The 15,544-nt window shown below is 45.3% G+C and overlaps 2 protein-coding genes across 3 annotated transcripts in view; both read left to right on the forward strand.

Annotated features, from left to right (window-relative positions):
* LOC127596123 (alpha-1,3-mannosyl-glycoprotein 4-beta-N-acetylglucosaminyltransferase C-like) overlaps positions 1–15,544 on the forward strand; it is a 36,132-nt gene that overhangs the window by 15,532 nt on the left and 5,056 nt on the right. The gene's annotated exons all lie outside the window — the stretch shown is intronic.
* On the forward strand, positions 97–5,210 carry ccnq (cyclin Q). 2 transcript variants are annotated; one of them, XM_052058313.1, is made up of 6 exons: positions 97–259; positions 502–651; positions 1,608–1,791; positions 2,711–2,843; positions 3,069–3,287; positions 4,027–5,210. In XM_052058313.1, exons 2-6 carry the CDS (start codon positions 507–509, stop codon positions 4,114–4,116), a joined length of 771 nt encoding a protein of 256 aa, XP_051914273.1. In that variant the 5' UTR covers positions 97–259; positions 502–506; the 3' UTR covers positions 4,117–5,210. The 2 variants fall into 2 exon arrangements, with proteins under 2 accessions (XP_051914273.1, XP_051914274.1); XM_052058314.1 differs by having other exon boundaries at positions 505–651.

The following is a 15,544-nucleotide window of genomic DNA, read 5'->3' on the forward strand; positions in this document are numbered from 1 at the left end:
ACAGTGTTGCGTAAATTATTTTCTATCAACACTCGTGAAAACATTTGAGAGTTATGTGTTCGCTCTTTCGTAAATTAGGGCAGTCCGTGTTTTTATGCGACACTAATGACGTAGTACCAATGCGACAGCAAGACCCCGTTAACGTCGCGCCTGAGCAATGTTCCAAAAACTATTTTTCATTTAATGAGTGACCCACCTTATAAACTGATATAGTGATACGGAATGAGGAAGTGATTGAACGGTTTTAAAATCAATCTAGGTACATGATTAATAGCCTTTGTGTTCTGCATTTGACCGGATCTTTATTATTTACTTCTGAGCGATGCCTTTTCCCGTTAGCTATAGCATGCTGCAAGCATGCTAAAAACATTTTGTCACGACAAGTGTTCCGCTCACTTTTTTTTACAACAACAGTTGCTGGCGTGCCGCTGTTTGCGTGTAACTTGGTCTTTTAAAATGTTTTGCGCAAGCAAGTAATAAGTTAAAGTGCTCATGTTTCAGAAGTCATGGAACCGGGTCCGTCGTCTCGCTCTTCCGCCATTCGGGATCTGGTTCCGGCTGCCGGGAGGTCTTCTGGCCCGGTTGGAGAGGCGGACATTTCTCGGGACATGAAAACACACTTTCGCGTGTGTCGCTTCATAATGGAAGCAGGTAACCAGCAACTCGAGCCATTAACTCCCTAAACAGTCACTGACGTAGTCACTCTTCTTGTACTACAAATACTGCTACTGGTCACTCTAAAATGGTTCAATGATTTTCTGCACCAACTGTACAGACTGTCATAGTATTGTATTCCACCACTGTTCACTTTTGCTCTGCTCGATACTTTGCACATTGCCTCACAGTTGTCACTGGGTGGTACCACCGCAGTACGGTTCACTTACATTACGAAATGTCCTTGCATACCTATTTGTCATGTCCTTGTTTACGATAGTACTAATGCAGCGTGTTATACCGGACACAAATTCCTTGTGTGTTCTACATACTTAGCCAATACAGATGATTCTGATTCTGAACTCGTCTCTTCTATGAATACACAGCAAGTGAGATCCAATGCACTGAGCCACAATTCTGCCCTTTAGCAGAAAGTGCTATGCTTTCCTTACATGAACAAATGTCAATACTTTTCTAACTGCGGTCGAAGTTTGCAGAGATGTAAAAGTATTGTGTTTTTAATACTGAACTTAGTTGCTTTATTTTAGAGGTTGGCCAAGTCTACACAAAGTGCTAACTTTGTTCACAGTGCATTTACGTGGTCAAGGGTCCCTTTCCATCTTCTTCCGCTTACACGGGGCAGTATTTTAGCAAGGAAGCCCTCACTTCCCCCTCTCTTTAGCTGCTTCGTTCAGCTCTTCCAGGGGGATCCTTAGGCGATTCCAGGCTAGCCCGGACAGTGTCTACAACGTCTCCCAAGTTATCCCCGGGGGTCACCGCCCGGTGGAACATGCCCAAAACATCTCACCAGGTGTCCAAGAGGCATCCTCACCAGATGCCCAACCCACCTAATCTGGCTCATCTTGATGTGAAAGCCTGCTTTTTTTCTAGGGAACAAATCTGTTTGAATAAAGAAATTAATGAAACATACTGAATATTCATCTCTTTCTCAGGAGTCAAGCTGGGCATGCGCTCTGTGCCTGTTGCTACAGCGTGTGTATTGTACCACAACTTCTTCAAACGTGTCAGCTTAAGTGTCTATGAACCCTACCTGGTGGCCATGAGCTGCTTGTACCTGGCAGGCAAAGTGGAGGAGCAGCACATACGGACCCGTGACATCATCAACGTAAGCCACAGGTAAAAATATTTGTGTATGAAAAAATGCTGGATTGTAAAATGATGGCTGGTAAAATGATGGGTAGCTAAAGGTTGACAACTATTATGAAAATGCTTGTTAAAATGAAGAAAACACCTTGTTGGTAATAAATTAATACTATTTCATACATATCTTTTAATTTATTTTAGAATTTAGGTTGTATATGTAGCCCAGTGCTTATGTTCGTTTTTAGTCCAGCAGAGAAGGCTTCCAGGCTCTTAGACTCCAGGAATTGCGGTTTACAAATTTGTCTATAATTCTTGATCATCATATTATTTAGTTATAAGACGCCTGGGAACTAGAAGTGGGACACTATAGGTAACCCACGCTAAGGTCCGTACCTTGGTTTTTGGGCTGCAGTTCGGTACACTTTGAGTATATTTTTGTGCATAAAAAGAACAACTACTTTATCCCTCAAAATGATGTATTTATTTTGCTTTTCAGGAAAAACTGCATTATGTAGTGTGCCAAATACCATAGCTGAATCGATATTTACAAATTTTACTAGGTTTCGTGATCTATTGTCTAATACGAATGTTTCCAAATTGTAAGTGACATTATCATTTTGCATTGTTTTTGCCTGCGTGCCTTAAACATAACCACCACAGCCAAGGGTCAGAAAGGTGAAATGAATGCCTTTGTAAACCCATTTCTAAATGTTTTTGCTTTTAAAAGTAAAGCTGATATCAAATGGCCAGTTTGTATTGTAGCTACAACAATCTTTTTGAATTGCTTGAATGTTGTGTCCCCAAGCCTTGTATCAGTTTGCAAACACAGGAGCAGATTGGTCAAATTGCTTGTGTTCCCCTAAAAAGCCACATGTAAACATTCTAACATGTCCACATTCACTCTATTTGATGGTCACAGTTATCCATTTTAATGTCTGCTCCCACTTCCCAGGTACTTCAACAGTGGCAGCCCCCCTTTAGAATGTGACAAGGAGTTTTGGGACCTGCGGGACAGTGTGGTGCAGTGTGAGCTCCTCATCCTTCGACAACTTAACTTCCAAGTCTCCTTTGAACACCCACACAAGGTGTGTCCACGCCTGCGTGTACGTGTGTGCTGGACTTTGTAATCCTTTGCTTAGCATGGCACTCCTTGATGCTGTCACGCTTATACCAGAATCCTTGCGTCCACTCTTACAGTCGCTATCTCTTTTTTTCAGTTTCCTATGTACATTATTAATTCTAGCCTGAATGGCTGTTCTGAATCAAGTCTGCGGTCATTTTGTGGGTCATCTGTTTCACCGTCTCTCTAGTATCTACTCCACTATGTGATGTCCGTCAAGTCGCTAGTGAACCGCCATGCTTGGTCTCGATGCCCTGTTGCTGAGACTTCCTGGGCATTGCTTCGAGACTGCTATCATGGGTCAATGTGTATCCGGCACATGCCCCAACACATCGCCATAGCAACACTGTATTTGGCTCTCAACAGCTATGGAGTGGAGCTCCCTGTTGGGGAGAAACGATGGTGGCAGGTATGTATTGTATGTACATACAAACTGCATGTACCAAATACTAAAAAAATTGTATTTGGTACATGCAGTTTGACTTATGTATTTTTAATCAAAATACTCTCTTTAAAAAAAAAAAGTTTTTTAATACTGCACCAAGATATGGTGAGACAGTCACTCTCATATCTACATCATCACTAAATGGGAACTGAACCCACGGTGCCTGCACCAGTCAGATATATGTACCACTACCCCTTCCGTGACCTGTGTCATGAAAAAATTGCAATGAAAAATAATACTGTGTGGTGATAATGAAGACATTTCAGTCTGGTTTTGCACAGTTACATTTCATACGATTTTTATTTATTGTCACTTTGATCTGATTCAAGATATTTCTGGTGGTTAATTACTTTTTGTATTCTTGATAAATGGGGCTTATACCCTCCGCCCCCCTCCCCAACAAAAATCCACGATTTGAAGCCCAACGTAAGATATACCACCTACCCCTCCAGCTCCCGTCAGCCTTCAAAGTCTTCATCCCGTTGTATTAATTGGACGGCGGTGCTCTTAAAAATGTTCCATTGTCAAGCAATTTCACTAATCAGGTCTCTTCTGTTGAAGCTCTGCTTTGCATGCTTCTCTATTTAAATGCAAATGTTTAGAAAAAAAAGTCATGCTTGTTAAGCTTCCCGTTTCCTCCAGGTAAGAAAATCATTGTGGTTTGAAGTCCACACGTTGAGGCCAGATATGTGCATGTGTGCAGGTGCTTTGTGAAGGTGTGACCAAAGTGGACATAGATGCTGTGATCTCTGACCTTCTCCAATTGTACGACATGGAGGCCAAGTGTATCTGAGGACACTGCCGGCAGACCTGCACACACAAGACACCAGTTGTTCATGCAGCTGCGTGTGTACAATGGCCAGTGCGTCATTTTTGTGGGGAACTGTGTGTCCGGGCATGCATGCGTGAGAGAATTTGCGCAGGAGACAGAGCTGTGACAAAAACACAAACTGCACTACGGAGCCTTAACCCTGCGCTGGAACAATTCTTCATTTCCTTATTTCTGGTTGCACAAGTTGCAGCAAAACTGAGATTGTTTAGATTTGTATTGCTGGCAGCCGATTGACACTTTTCTTTTTACCTGGTTTTGACCGATGGGTTGTTATTGATCTTTGGTGTATTTAATTGCCATGTTTTACAATATCAACAGAAAAAAAGGTTGTTGCTGAGAGCGATATTTGGACCAACTCTCTGTTTCTCTCAAGACCCCTTTACTGTCATTGACAAATCCATAGCCCACCTTTGCATTGTGTATGATGAAAGTGAATGATTCACATCATCCTCATATAAGTCTTCGGGATCAAATTCTTGTACGTATTTGGCAGCTCTACTCCTTTAAGTCTTTTAGGGTGTTCCCTCCCCGGAGATCTTTTCAAAACAGCAGTTTTAGATGGAGAATCCACCTGATTTATGTATAGTGTATGCAAATGTTTTATTTGAATCCATTGTAAAAGCATAAATCGTTCCTATGAAAGACCTCAAAGCAAAAAGAAAAGACAAGTCAAGTTAACAGTATTTATAGAGCACTTTCAAACAGCCATCGCTGCATACAAAGTGCTGTACATGGAGCAATTTAACATGCATAATAAACAGTAAGACAAATCGGTAATAAAGGCGGTAGAAAGCACCAAACAGTAAAATCAAGAACAAATCTCAGTCATGCTGAGTCGAATGCCAAAGAATACAAGTGAGTTTTGAGGAGGGCTTTGAAGATGGGCAGCGAGGAGGCTTGCCGAATGTTCATTTGGAGATCATTCCAGAGAGAGGGACCAGCAACAGAAAAGGCTCCATCCCCTCTGAGCCTCAGTTTAGTTCTTGGTACTTCTAGTGTACCACAATGTTGGATTCAAATGCACGTTATAATAAAATGCCATACGAGAGCTTTTACCATTCCAATACATTCTTTCACAGTATTTTATCAATAATAGTAAAACATAAAATTCATTTCTTGATGTGTTCGAACACATCATCAGTGATAGTATGTAGTTGATCGGGGCGTCAGCTGGGAGTGAGCAGTTCATGTGTTTAAGGAGCATCAACCCGGTGTTTGTTCCTTCTCATGTGACATAATATCTTTGAGAAATCGGTTGTTTCCCCAGGTCAACCCTCAAATTTCTGTCACTTGCTGTGCCCAAGACGGCATTCTACCTTCTGTTCTAAGTTTTCTACTCCCACAAATGTTTTGGTCAGAGGCTCATTTTACTCAGCGGTGATCCTGCTTTGTGTCTCGCCAGTTGTCTTTCAACACCTGGTCATGTTGGTATGATGTAACAATGAGGCCAGTCTCAACACCCCCCACCCCACCTAGGAATCCTTAATTAGCACCAGATCATTAGCGCACATTAAGGAGAAGAGCACATGGCCACCACATCCGGCCTGTGCCTTTCCTCTCCAGCATACTGGTCTGCATTGATTGAGAATGAAGGGTCACTCCGTTTCACCTTTTTCTTTGCGGTGCATCCATCTGGATATACGGCGGCTTCTGAATAACGAGCTTGGTGGCTTCAGTATCTGTACCGTTATTGCAATGGCATTAGAGTTCCATGGCTCTTCATTATCTGAAGGGCTTGGCAAAGAAGTGTTGTCCACAAGGAGTGAGACCTAAATAATGTCAATCTCCTGCAAGCTCTTTCTCTTCCTTGCAGGTTTCTTCACCCGTTTTTGTGTAGAGCAGCGAAGTCACTTGTGAACTGCCCGCTCGCACGGCTTGCTGCATCTTTCTAATCTGGACTGCTTTATCTGTGCTTTTATGATACAAGAAATTGGTGGCAGCCCAAGTTGTTTTTTCCTTTGGTTCCCATAACCTTTGTAGACTAAAACCTCCACGGAAAAAACAACAACCCCTTAAGGCCTTCTCACTTCCTCACTTCCATATGTGGCATGGCAATTTGTGCTACTAACTGTACCACACTTACTAGTTTTCGCTCCTTGTTCCTTTCCTGAGGTGATCGACAAGGGATTTGTAGTCTCCTCACTGAATTGGCCCTAAGAATCATCCAACGAACCCTCATGTCGATGATTAGGAAGGCGCTTTGAGTACTTGATCCTCGATGCAATACAGTCCTTTGATGCAACTGTGAATGACCATAGAATCATAAAACTGCCCTCAGTCTGCAAACATATGTACTGTTTGCAGGGCATTCCCCCCTCCATCACGTGGGTTATTAAGTTTGGTCAAATGGCTGGCCATCTGTCTTAGTCATGAGGATATCTGCCCTATTAACCTTTCAAGACGTGATACTTTCTCTCTCTGCTATGGTGACAACAGGTAATAAGGAAATCATTGTTATCATAATTGCTTTGTCACTCGGTCATTTTGGATGTGCTACATGCAGCCACCAGAATGGCCATGGAGATCCCTCCTTGGGCGTGCTACATGGATATACTGTATTAGGACCTGTGAGCCCTAAACCGAAAGACCACACGAGTGGTGTGCGAGACTGAAAGTTTGGTCGTAATCCGATATCAATTGAATACTGGGCCGGTATTGCCAATATCAATTCTGGAAATTGTAGTTAAACCAGTCTGCAGAAAATTAAGATGGCCTACATGATGCCTTGGTATTTTTAGCCTACTCATTTGACCTCGATGGAATCGTGCAAGTGAAATATTTTGTGAAAGGATTCATTCCTTGCAGAGGCCGTAAGAAATTTGATGTGCACATTTATTTGCCAGCTGAATGACTAGGGTAATAAAATCATTGCAATGATAATAATACTACTAATACTGTTAAAAAGTAGTCCTCCAAGTAATTACTTGAGTAAGACTGAAAAAGTACTCTGTGGAAAAAAAAACAACCTCAAGTACTGAGTAACTGGTGACTAACTTACTTTTTAAAAAATGTATTCATTTGACTATGCAATCAAGATTTTGAAGCCAATCATTGATCAGCGAATTTGAAAATAAAAACGACCACCAATCTGATCAGAAGATCCACCAATCTATTTAAACAAGTTTATTTACTATACAGTTGCGGCCCGTTATTTGTGGAGTTTTGGGACCCGGCCGCCCCAAAATTCACGTATAATTGACACCCAGTGAAATGCATCAGGAAAAAAAAATAGTTGTTCAACTTTAGAGATTCTCCCCAAAAGAAAGTCACTGTATATGCTGAGAAACATTGAATGATTGACAACAGCAGCATTGAATGCCCCTGGAGTGAACAAGATTGCCTTAAATATCTAATTTTGGGGATCCCATCAATGATGTCATTGGTCCATCGGCAAATTAGGACAAAACAATCGATCTGTGATTTTGAATAAAATATAAATAATATTTTATTTATGTTATATCTGCCACTCTAATCCAATTGCTCAAATCTGTGTGGTCTAATTTTTTTTAACCAGAGCGTTAACATCAAATAAAATAAAAATAACAAAACAAAATATGAACCTGCAAATTGAGATCTCACTGAACAACAAAAACAACAATAAATCTTAATAATGAATAATAATTTGTTATTTTGACTTCAAGATGGCGCCGCGAGCGTGGCTTCTACTTCTTCCTTTTCTAACTTTGCTGCTGTGAATTGGGAATTTCTCCATTGTGAGACTAACGAAGGTTTTCTTATCTTATTATAAATCATAATGAAATAACAATGATTCATTACAATCGTAACAATTATCGATTGCTAAATAAAAGTAGCGAGCGGAACCTAGCTCAATGTAGTGCAGTCAAACAATTTTGTTCTTAACATAAATACTACAGTAAAAGGTATGTTGCATTAGAACTACTCTCTAGGTGTGATGTTTCCTAAAACGGAGTCAATGTAGCGCATTTACTACCCATCCCTGCTCAAGACATAGGCTACTCCAAGATTGTACAGCCCTGAGAACTGCACGTGCTTACAAACACTATCAGCGGAGTGTTAGAAATAAAGAAGTGTGCAGGTTGTTTCAGGACGTGCTGCTTTCTCATTGAGCCGACATACACAGAGGCTCAAGTGTAACTGCGTGAACATTGAAATCTGGCACGGGCGATACTGAGGTGGCATTTCCTTCTTCTTCTACTGTTTGGATTTTGCTTTTCTGAAGTGTTTATACATGTCCATGTAAAAAGAATGACACAATCTCTCTCCAGCTGCCTGCTCCTCATGCTTTGCACCTCTCTTGGTGGGACATGAGACATTGCGTGCATTGCAATGGTATCACGTGCCGCACAGTTTCCCTCCTCCTCCCGACACGTTTCCTCCCTTCTCATCTGTCACTCTTGCACTGGTGTGGCCATTGTGGGTGGGGGGGGTTGCTCAAGGCTTTCTCCCTTTGCTGCTTGTCATCCCAGTTGCCCTCTCTTCATTTTCTCTTTCACCAGATTCCTTGTCTTCTCGTCCACCCCCACCGCTCGTTTCCGGCCTCTTCCTCCTCTCTCTCCTCTTCCCTCTTGTCTCCCTAATGTTATATTAATAATGGAGAGGAAGCATGTTCAGCCAGGCTCCATGAATTAAGCATCAGATGGGAAGGAGAACGGGGTGGGATGTGGGGGGTCAGGAGCATGGAAAGAAAGAGTGATACGGAATGATGGGATTTTGACGGCATAAGGGAAGGGAACGTTTGTGAGGAAAAGATGAGCTCAACAGGGAGTTGGCATCACATGTCTGACGTCTGCAGCCCGCCGTTCAATCAGATGGTGGTCTGCTAACAGCAAGTCTTTTGCAAGCTCTTCTCATTCCGCGTTGGGCTTGGGGGCAAGTCACAAGGTTATATCCTCCGGACTGACTGAAAAATCTCTGGCCGCACCAAGATAAAAAGGGGCAGGTCAATGATGGGAAGAGAAAGAAATGTCTCCCCATTTCCAAGGACAGCATGCCACGTGGCAACATGATAGAATGAGTTTATTGGTGATGTGACTGCTCACAGGACTTAGTAACAAGATGAATTGCGTCGTTTATGCTCCAAAACGATTAGAGGGGGCATGTCGCCGTGCTCAAGGTTTATGTCCCTAAACATACTGTGGATTTACAACTAACTGCCTGTAAGTCATGTCAAAGTGCTGATTTAACTGGTTGAACAGATTCTCAAACTATGTCAAGAATATTTCTATACATTTCCATTGGACTTTTCTTTTTCTTTTCCTTAGGCAAAGTTTGACTTTTTCAATCAAAGGGAAATATGTGGAGCATTAGATCAACCAATGACCAACCTGTTTTCTGAAATAGCTCATAGCAAAATAATGCTTGTGGTCCGGGGATGCATTTGTAGGCCAAAGGAAGCAGGAACACTGCACTGAAATTGCTACAGTGGCGCATGTAGAACTTTCCCATTGGAGATTTTCCCCTGTTCACATTTCTACTTTTTTCAAATTACTTTTGTAGTGCCATCTTTTCCCTTCGGTATCTCAATGAGATGTGAAGTGTGACTTTTGCTCATAAAGGTGTAACTTTCAATTTAGAATAGTGAGTCATGTCATCAAAACTAAAGCGGCAGTTTACGTCAGAGCATCCCTCCAAAGTACACTCTTTTATTGACAACGTAGCTAAGCACTTGGACTGTGTTAGCCGTACTCAGTCACACAAAGATGCACGAAAGATTTTAATCAAGAAAATAGCTTTTCCACAATGTCAGAAATGCACTTACAATTTTGCAAATTGAATTCTGATCTTGGGCAGCACAGTGCTCAACTCGTTAACACATTGGCCTCACAGTGCAGAGGTGCAGCGTTCGATTCCGGCTCTTGCCTTCCTGTGTGGAGTTTGCATATCATCCCCGTGCCAATGTGAGTTCTTTGGTTTCCTCCCACGGTCCAAAAACATGCCTGGCAGGTTGATTGGGTGAAGAAAAAGGAACTTTCAATTGTCCATCTATTTCTTTCTCAAGGAGGTCATTATATCTGAATGCATATATTTTTCTTGATTAAAATCAGTTTCCCTTGCCCGGACGCGGGTCACCGGGGCCCCCCTCTGGAGCCAGGCCTGGAGGTGGGGCTCGTTGGCGAGCGCCTGGTGGCTGGGCCTGCAGCCATGGGGCCCGGCCGGGCTCAGCCCGAAAAGGCAACGTGGGTCCCCCTTCTCATGGTCTCACCACCCGTGGGAGGGGTCAAAGGGGTCGGGTGCAATGCGAGCTGGGCGGCAGCCAAAGGCGGGGACCCTGGCGGTCCGATCCTCGGCTGCAGAAGCTACCTCTTGGGACATGGAATGTCACCTCTCTGGCATGGAAGGAGCCCTAACTGGTGTGTGAGGCAGAGAAGTTCCGACTGGATATAGTCGCACTTGCCTCCACACACAGCCTAGGTTCTGGTACCAGTCCTCTCGAGAGGGGTTGGACTCTCTTTCACTCTGGAGTTGCTCACGGTGAGAGGCGCAGAGCAGGTGTGGGCATACTTATTGCCCCCCGGCCTAGTGCCTGTACATTGGGGTTCACACCGGTGGACGAGAGGGTTGCATCCCTCCGCCTGCGGGTGGGGGGACGGGTCCTGACTGTTGTTTGTGCATATGGACCAAACAGTTGCTCAGCATACCCACCCTTTTTGGAGTCCTTGGAGGGTGTGCTGGAGAGTACTCCTGCTGGGGACTCCCTTGTTCTACTGGGGGACTTCAATGCTCACGTCTGCAATGACAGTGAGACCTGGAGGGGCGTGATTGGGAGGAACGGCCCCCCCGATCAGAACTCGAGTGGTGTTTTGTTATTGGACTTCTGTGCTCGTCACGGACTGTCCATAACGAACACCTTGTTCAAACATAAGGGTGTCCACATGTGCACTTGGCACCAGGACACCCTAGGCCGTAGTTCCATGATCGACCTTGTGGTCGTGTCATCGGATTTGCGGCCGCATGTTCTGGACACTCGGGTGAAGAGAGGGGCGGAGCTGTCAACTGATCACCACCTGGTGGTGGGTAGGCTCCGATGGTGGGGAAGATGCCGGTCCGTCCTGGCAGACCCAAACGTATTGTGAGGGTTTGTTGGGAGCGTCTGGCGGAATCCCCTGTCAGAAGGAGTTTCAACTCCCACCTCCGACAGAGCTTTTCCCATGTTCCGGGGGAGACGGGGGACATTGAGTCCGAGTGGACCGTGTTCCGTGCCTCTATTGTTGAGGCGGCCAATCTGAGTTGTGGCCGTAAGGTGGTTGGTGCCTGTCATGGCGGCAACCCTCGTACTCGCTGGTGGACACCAGCAGTAAGGGATGCCGTCAAGCTGAAGAAGGAGTCCTATCAAGCCTTTATGGCCTGTGGGACCCCAGAGGCAGCTGACGGGTATCGATTGGCCAAGCGGAACGCAGCTTCGGTGGTCGCCGAGGCAAAAACCCGAGCGTGGGAAGAGTTCGGTGAGGCCATGGAAGCCGACTTCCGGACGGCTTCGAGGAAATTCTGGTCCACCATCCGACGTCTCAGGAGGGGGAAGCAGTGCACCACGAACACTGTGTACAGTGGGGATGGGGTGCTGCTGACTTCGACTCGGGACGTTGTGAACCGGTGGGCAGAGTACTTCGAAGACCTCCTCAACTCCACCAACATGCCTTCCTTGGAGGAAGCAGAGCCTGGGGACTCTGAGGTGGGCTCTCCTATCTCTGTGGTTGAAGTCACCGATGTGGTTAAAAAGCTCCTCGGTGGCAAGGCCCCACGGGTGGATGAGATCCGCCCGGAGTTCCTCAAGGTTCTGGATGTTGTGGGGCTGTCCTGGTTGACACGCCTCTGCAACATCGCGTGGTCAACGGGGAGAGTGCCTCTGGATTGGCAGACCGGGGTGGTAGTCCCTCTTTTTAAAAAGGGGGACCGGAGCGTGTGTTCCAACTACAGAGGGATCACACTCTTCAGCCTCCCTGGTAAGGTCTATTCAGGGGTGCTGGAGAGGAGGGTCCGTCAGGAAGTCGAGCCTCAGATTGAGGAGGAGCAGTGTGGTTTTCGTCCCGGCCGTGGAACAGTGGACCAGCTCTCTTCACCCTTAGCAGGGTTCTCGAGGGTATGTGGGAATTCGCCCAACCAGTCTACATGTGTTTTGTGGACTTGGAGAAGGCGTTTGACAGTGTCCCTCGGGGAGTTCTGTGGGGGGGTGCTTTGTGGGTATGGAGTACCGAACCCCCTGATACGGGCTGTTCGGTCACTATACCACCGATGTCAGAGTTTGATTCGCATTGCCGGCAGTAAGTCGGAATCGTTTCCAGTGAGCGTAGGACTCCGCCAAGGCTGCCCATTGTCACCGATTCTGTTCATAACCTTCATGGACAGAATCTCTAGGCGCAGCCGAAGCGTTGAGGGGGTCCGTTTTGGTGGCCTCAGTATTGCATCCCTGCTTTTTGCAGATGATGTGGTGCTGTTGGCTCCTTCAAAAAGGGCTCTCCAACTCTCACTGGAGCGTTTCGCAGCCGAGTGTGAAGCGGTTGGGATGAGGATCAGCACCTCCAAATCTGAAACCATGGTCCTCAGTCAGAAAAGGGTGGAGTGCCCCCTCCGGGTCGGGGGGGAGATCTTGCCCCAAGTGGAGGAGTTTAAGTATCTTGGGGTCTTGTTCACGAGTGAGGGCAGGAGGGAGCGGGAGATCGACAGGCGGATCGGTGCAGCGTCTGCTGTGATGCGGACGTTGTATCGATCTGTCGTGGTGAAGAAGGAGCTGAGCCAAAGGGCGAAGCTCTCAATTTACCGGTCGATCTACGTTCCAACCCTCATCTATGGTCACGAGCTATGGGTCGTGACCGAAAGAACGAGATCCCGGATACAAGCGGCCGAAATGAGTTTTCTCCGCATGGTGTCCGGGCTCTCCCTTAGAGATAAGGTGAGAATCTCGGTCATCCGGGAGGGGCTCCGAGTCGAGCCGCTTCTCCGTCACATCGAGAGGAGCCAGATGAGGTGGCTTGGGCATCTGATTCGGATGCCTTCTGAACGCCTCCCTGGTGAGGTGTTCCGGGCATGTCCCACCGGGAGGAGACCCCGAGGAAGACCCAGGACACGCTGGAGAGACTGTCACCCAGCTGGCCTGGGAACGCCTCGGGATCCCCCGGGGAGAGCTGGAAGAAGTAGCTAGGGAGAGGGAAGTCTGGGCTTCCCTGCTAAAGGTGTTGCCCCCGCGACCCGGCCCCGGATAAGCGGTAGAAGATGGATGGATGGATATATTTTAGTGATGACCTCGGATCCTGTACACCAGCACTAATGTTTGGTTAAGAAAACTGTGAACAAACTAACACTATTCAGTTTCAAAATAATTGCGGTAATGACACAAGCAGCCACTGCTTAGCAAACCCTTCTTTAAAAAAAAAAAAATTCTTTAACGAACCAAATAAATAAACATCAATATTCATTCTGATAACCTGCATGATTCAATGTGACTCAAGTTCACATCATAAAAAGTCAACCTGACTGCCAATTACCCCCGCGGGCCATTAGAGACAGTGCTGTGCTGACACAGAATTTATTGATATAGTTTGCATTAAATGCATTCAGTCGCATTAGCTCTCGGTGTAAGAATGAAAATAAATATATAAATCAACACGGCTGGCTGCAACATGTGCACATGACCTTAAAAGTGGAAAGTCCTAAGGCATTCACTTAAAATAGTTGATTTCAAGGGCATTTCGGTTTATGTAACTAAAACCGAGCAGGCATGTCTGTATTGAGGCAATGAACGATTTGCTCTCATCCCCTGAACACTGGGCCATTGAAGACCCTGATTCAACATGACCACTGGATATTGCGCTTCTTTATAAAGCTCATCTGACCTACAAGTCTTTATTTCATGCTAGCTCACATTAGTTGTTAACCTCTCACGTGCAATATTTTCACACCTTTTCATTTGGTTGCTGAGGTACAGACCTCGATTGTCTTAAAATAGGCCGCCAACGTCCCAATGTTGGTCACCATTGTCCATTCACCAAGATCATACTGCTCTGCATGTCATTTGACCATCACATGCAATTTTCAATCTCACAAGATTTACACTGTTTTATACCTTGAGAGGGGAAAAAATGCTGGACTTTTTTTGGGGTACTTATTTATGGCAATAATATAACCGATGAGTGTGCATCTGCAATGAAAGTGTTTTAGATATTTTAATACACCTCCGGGAGATGGTGCGATGATAAGAGGAGGGAAAGATCAAATCAGCAACAAAGCTTTTTATCTTGATGTGTATGCACGTGTGTGTCTGTTTGCAGTCCAGAGGAGAGGAGATCTATTTATAAGTTCATGTGATTGATCTATAAATACACATCTCCTCTTTCTCTTCACTGCATAATAACTTTTGACAATATTTAGTTCGCTATAGCCGTGTACATTGTGTACAATGTACATTGTTGCTGGTGGAGGAGGGGAGGCGGGATTGATAATGCATGAAAGGAGTGATGATTATTCTGTTTTTCAGGTCTAACGTGTGCTAGCTTTCAGCACCATGGACAGTGCCTTGGGCCCCAGTTTTGTCAAGTTACGCTTCGCGGTGAGAGAGGATGACAAGGAGGCTGGTACATGCCTACAAACTCAGTAGATAAAAATATCATGCACATGAAGAAATAACACCGTTTGTTTTGCTGTCTGCTGTTGAGTGAATGCAAAATGTCTGCTTCATCCTGGCACTTGGGCTCACAGATTCCTCTGGTGCATTGAAACAACAAAATGAGGCTGTCTTCAGCGGCAAGACAGCTTGAGTTAAAAAAAAAGGGAAAAAAGTGCCATTTGTAAAAGAACCCCCCAAAATTGTTTTAAAGAACTGATGACACTAAGTCATAAGGGGTGTTCACACGGCAACATTTGCTCCGGTGCTGCGCCAGTGGAGCGGTCACTCGTGCAAATATGCTCCGGGGTAGCCCCGGAAAACAACTTCCACCGGAGCAAATTTGATCCACCTCAGGGAGGTGGTTTAAAAATTTGCTCCAGAGCAAATGCTCGTTTGCGAAGCAACACCGATGTAAATTTGCACGTGTGAACTCTCCAATTTGCTCCAGAGCAAATGCTGGAGAAGAGTTGATTATGTACGGCGAGAATGCATTGCTTTCGTGCTCTGTCGGACTTCCGTCATGTGTTTGTTTAATAACGACACAAGACATGGCTGGTAACAGTAGCAAGCACCTCTTGGGTTATACCATCTCAACTACAACGGGGCGGTGTGGGGGGGAGGGGGGGTAGTCCCCAAACATCATCTTTCCTTTTTTAGGAGACTAGACTGTCTTTGTGTAGTCTTTTGTGTAGGTTGTTCCTTTGTTGTGTGTTCTCAACCCCCCTCCCCTCGCCATAGAATTTATTTTGTGATTTCCTCTTTTGATTTTCTGTTTGGCACATTACATGTTTGCTTTTCTGAGTGTCATTG

Source organism: Hippocampus zosterae, chromosome 2 (genome assembly GCF_025434085.1).
Source record: "Hippocampus zosterae strain Florida chromosome 2, ASM2543408v3, whole genome shotgun sequence".
In the NCBI taxonomy this organism is placed as follows: Eukaryota; Metazoa; Chordata; class Actinopteri; order Syngnathiformes; family Syngnathidae; genus Hippocampus; species Hippocampus zosterae.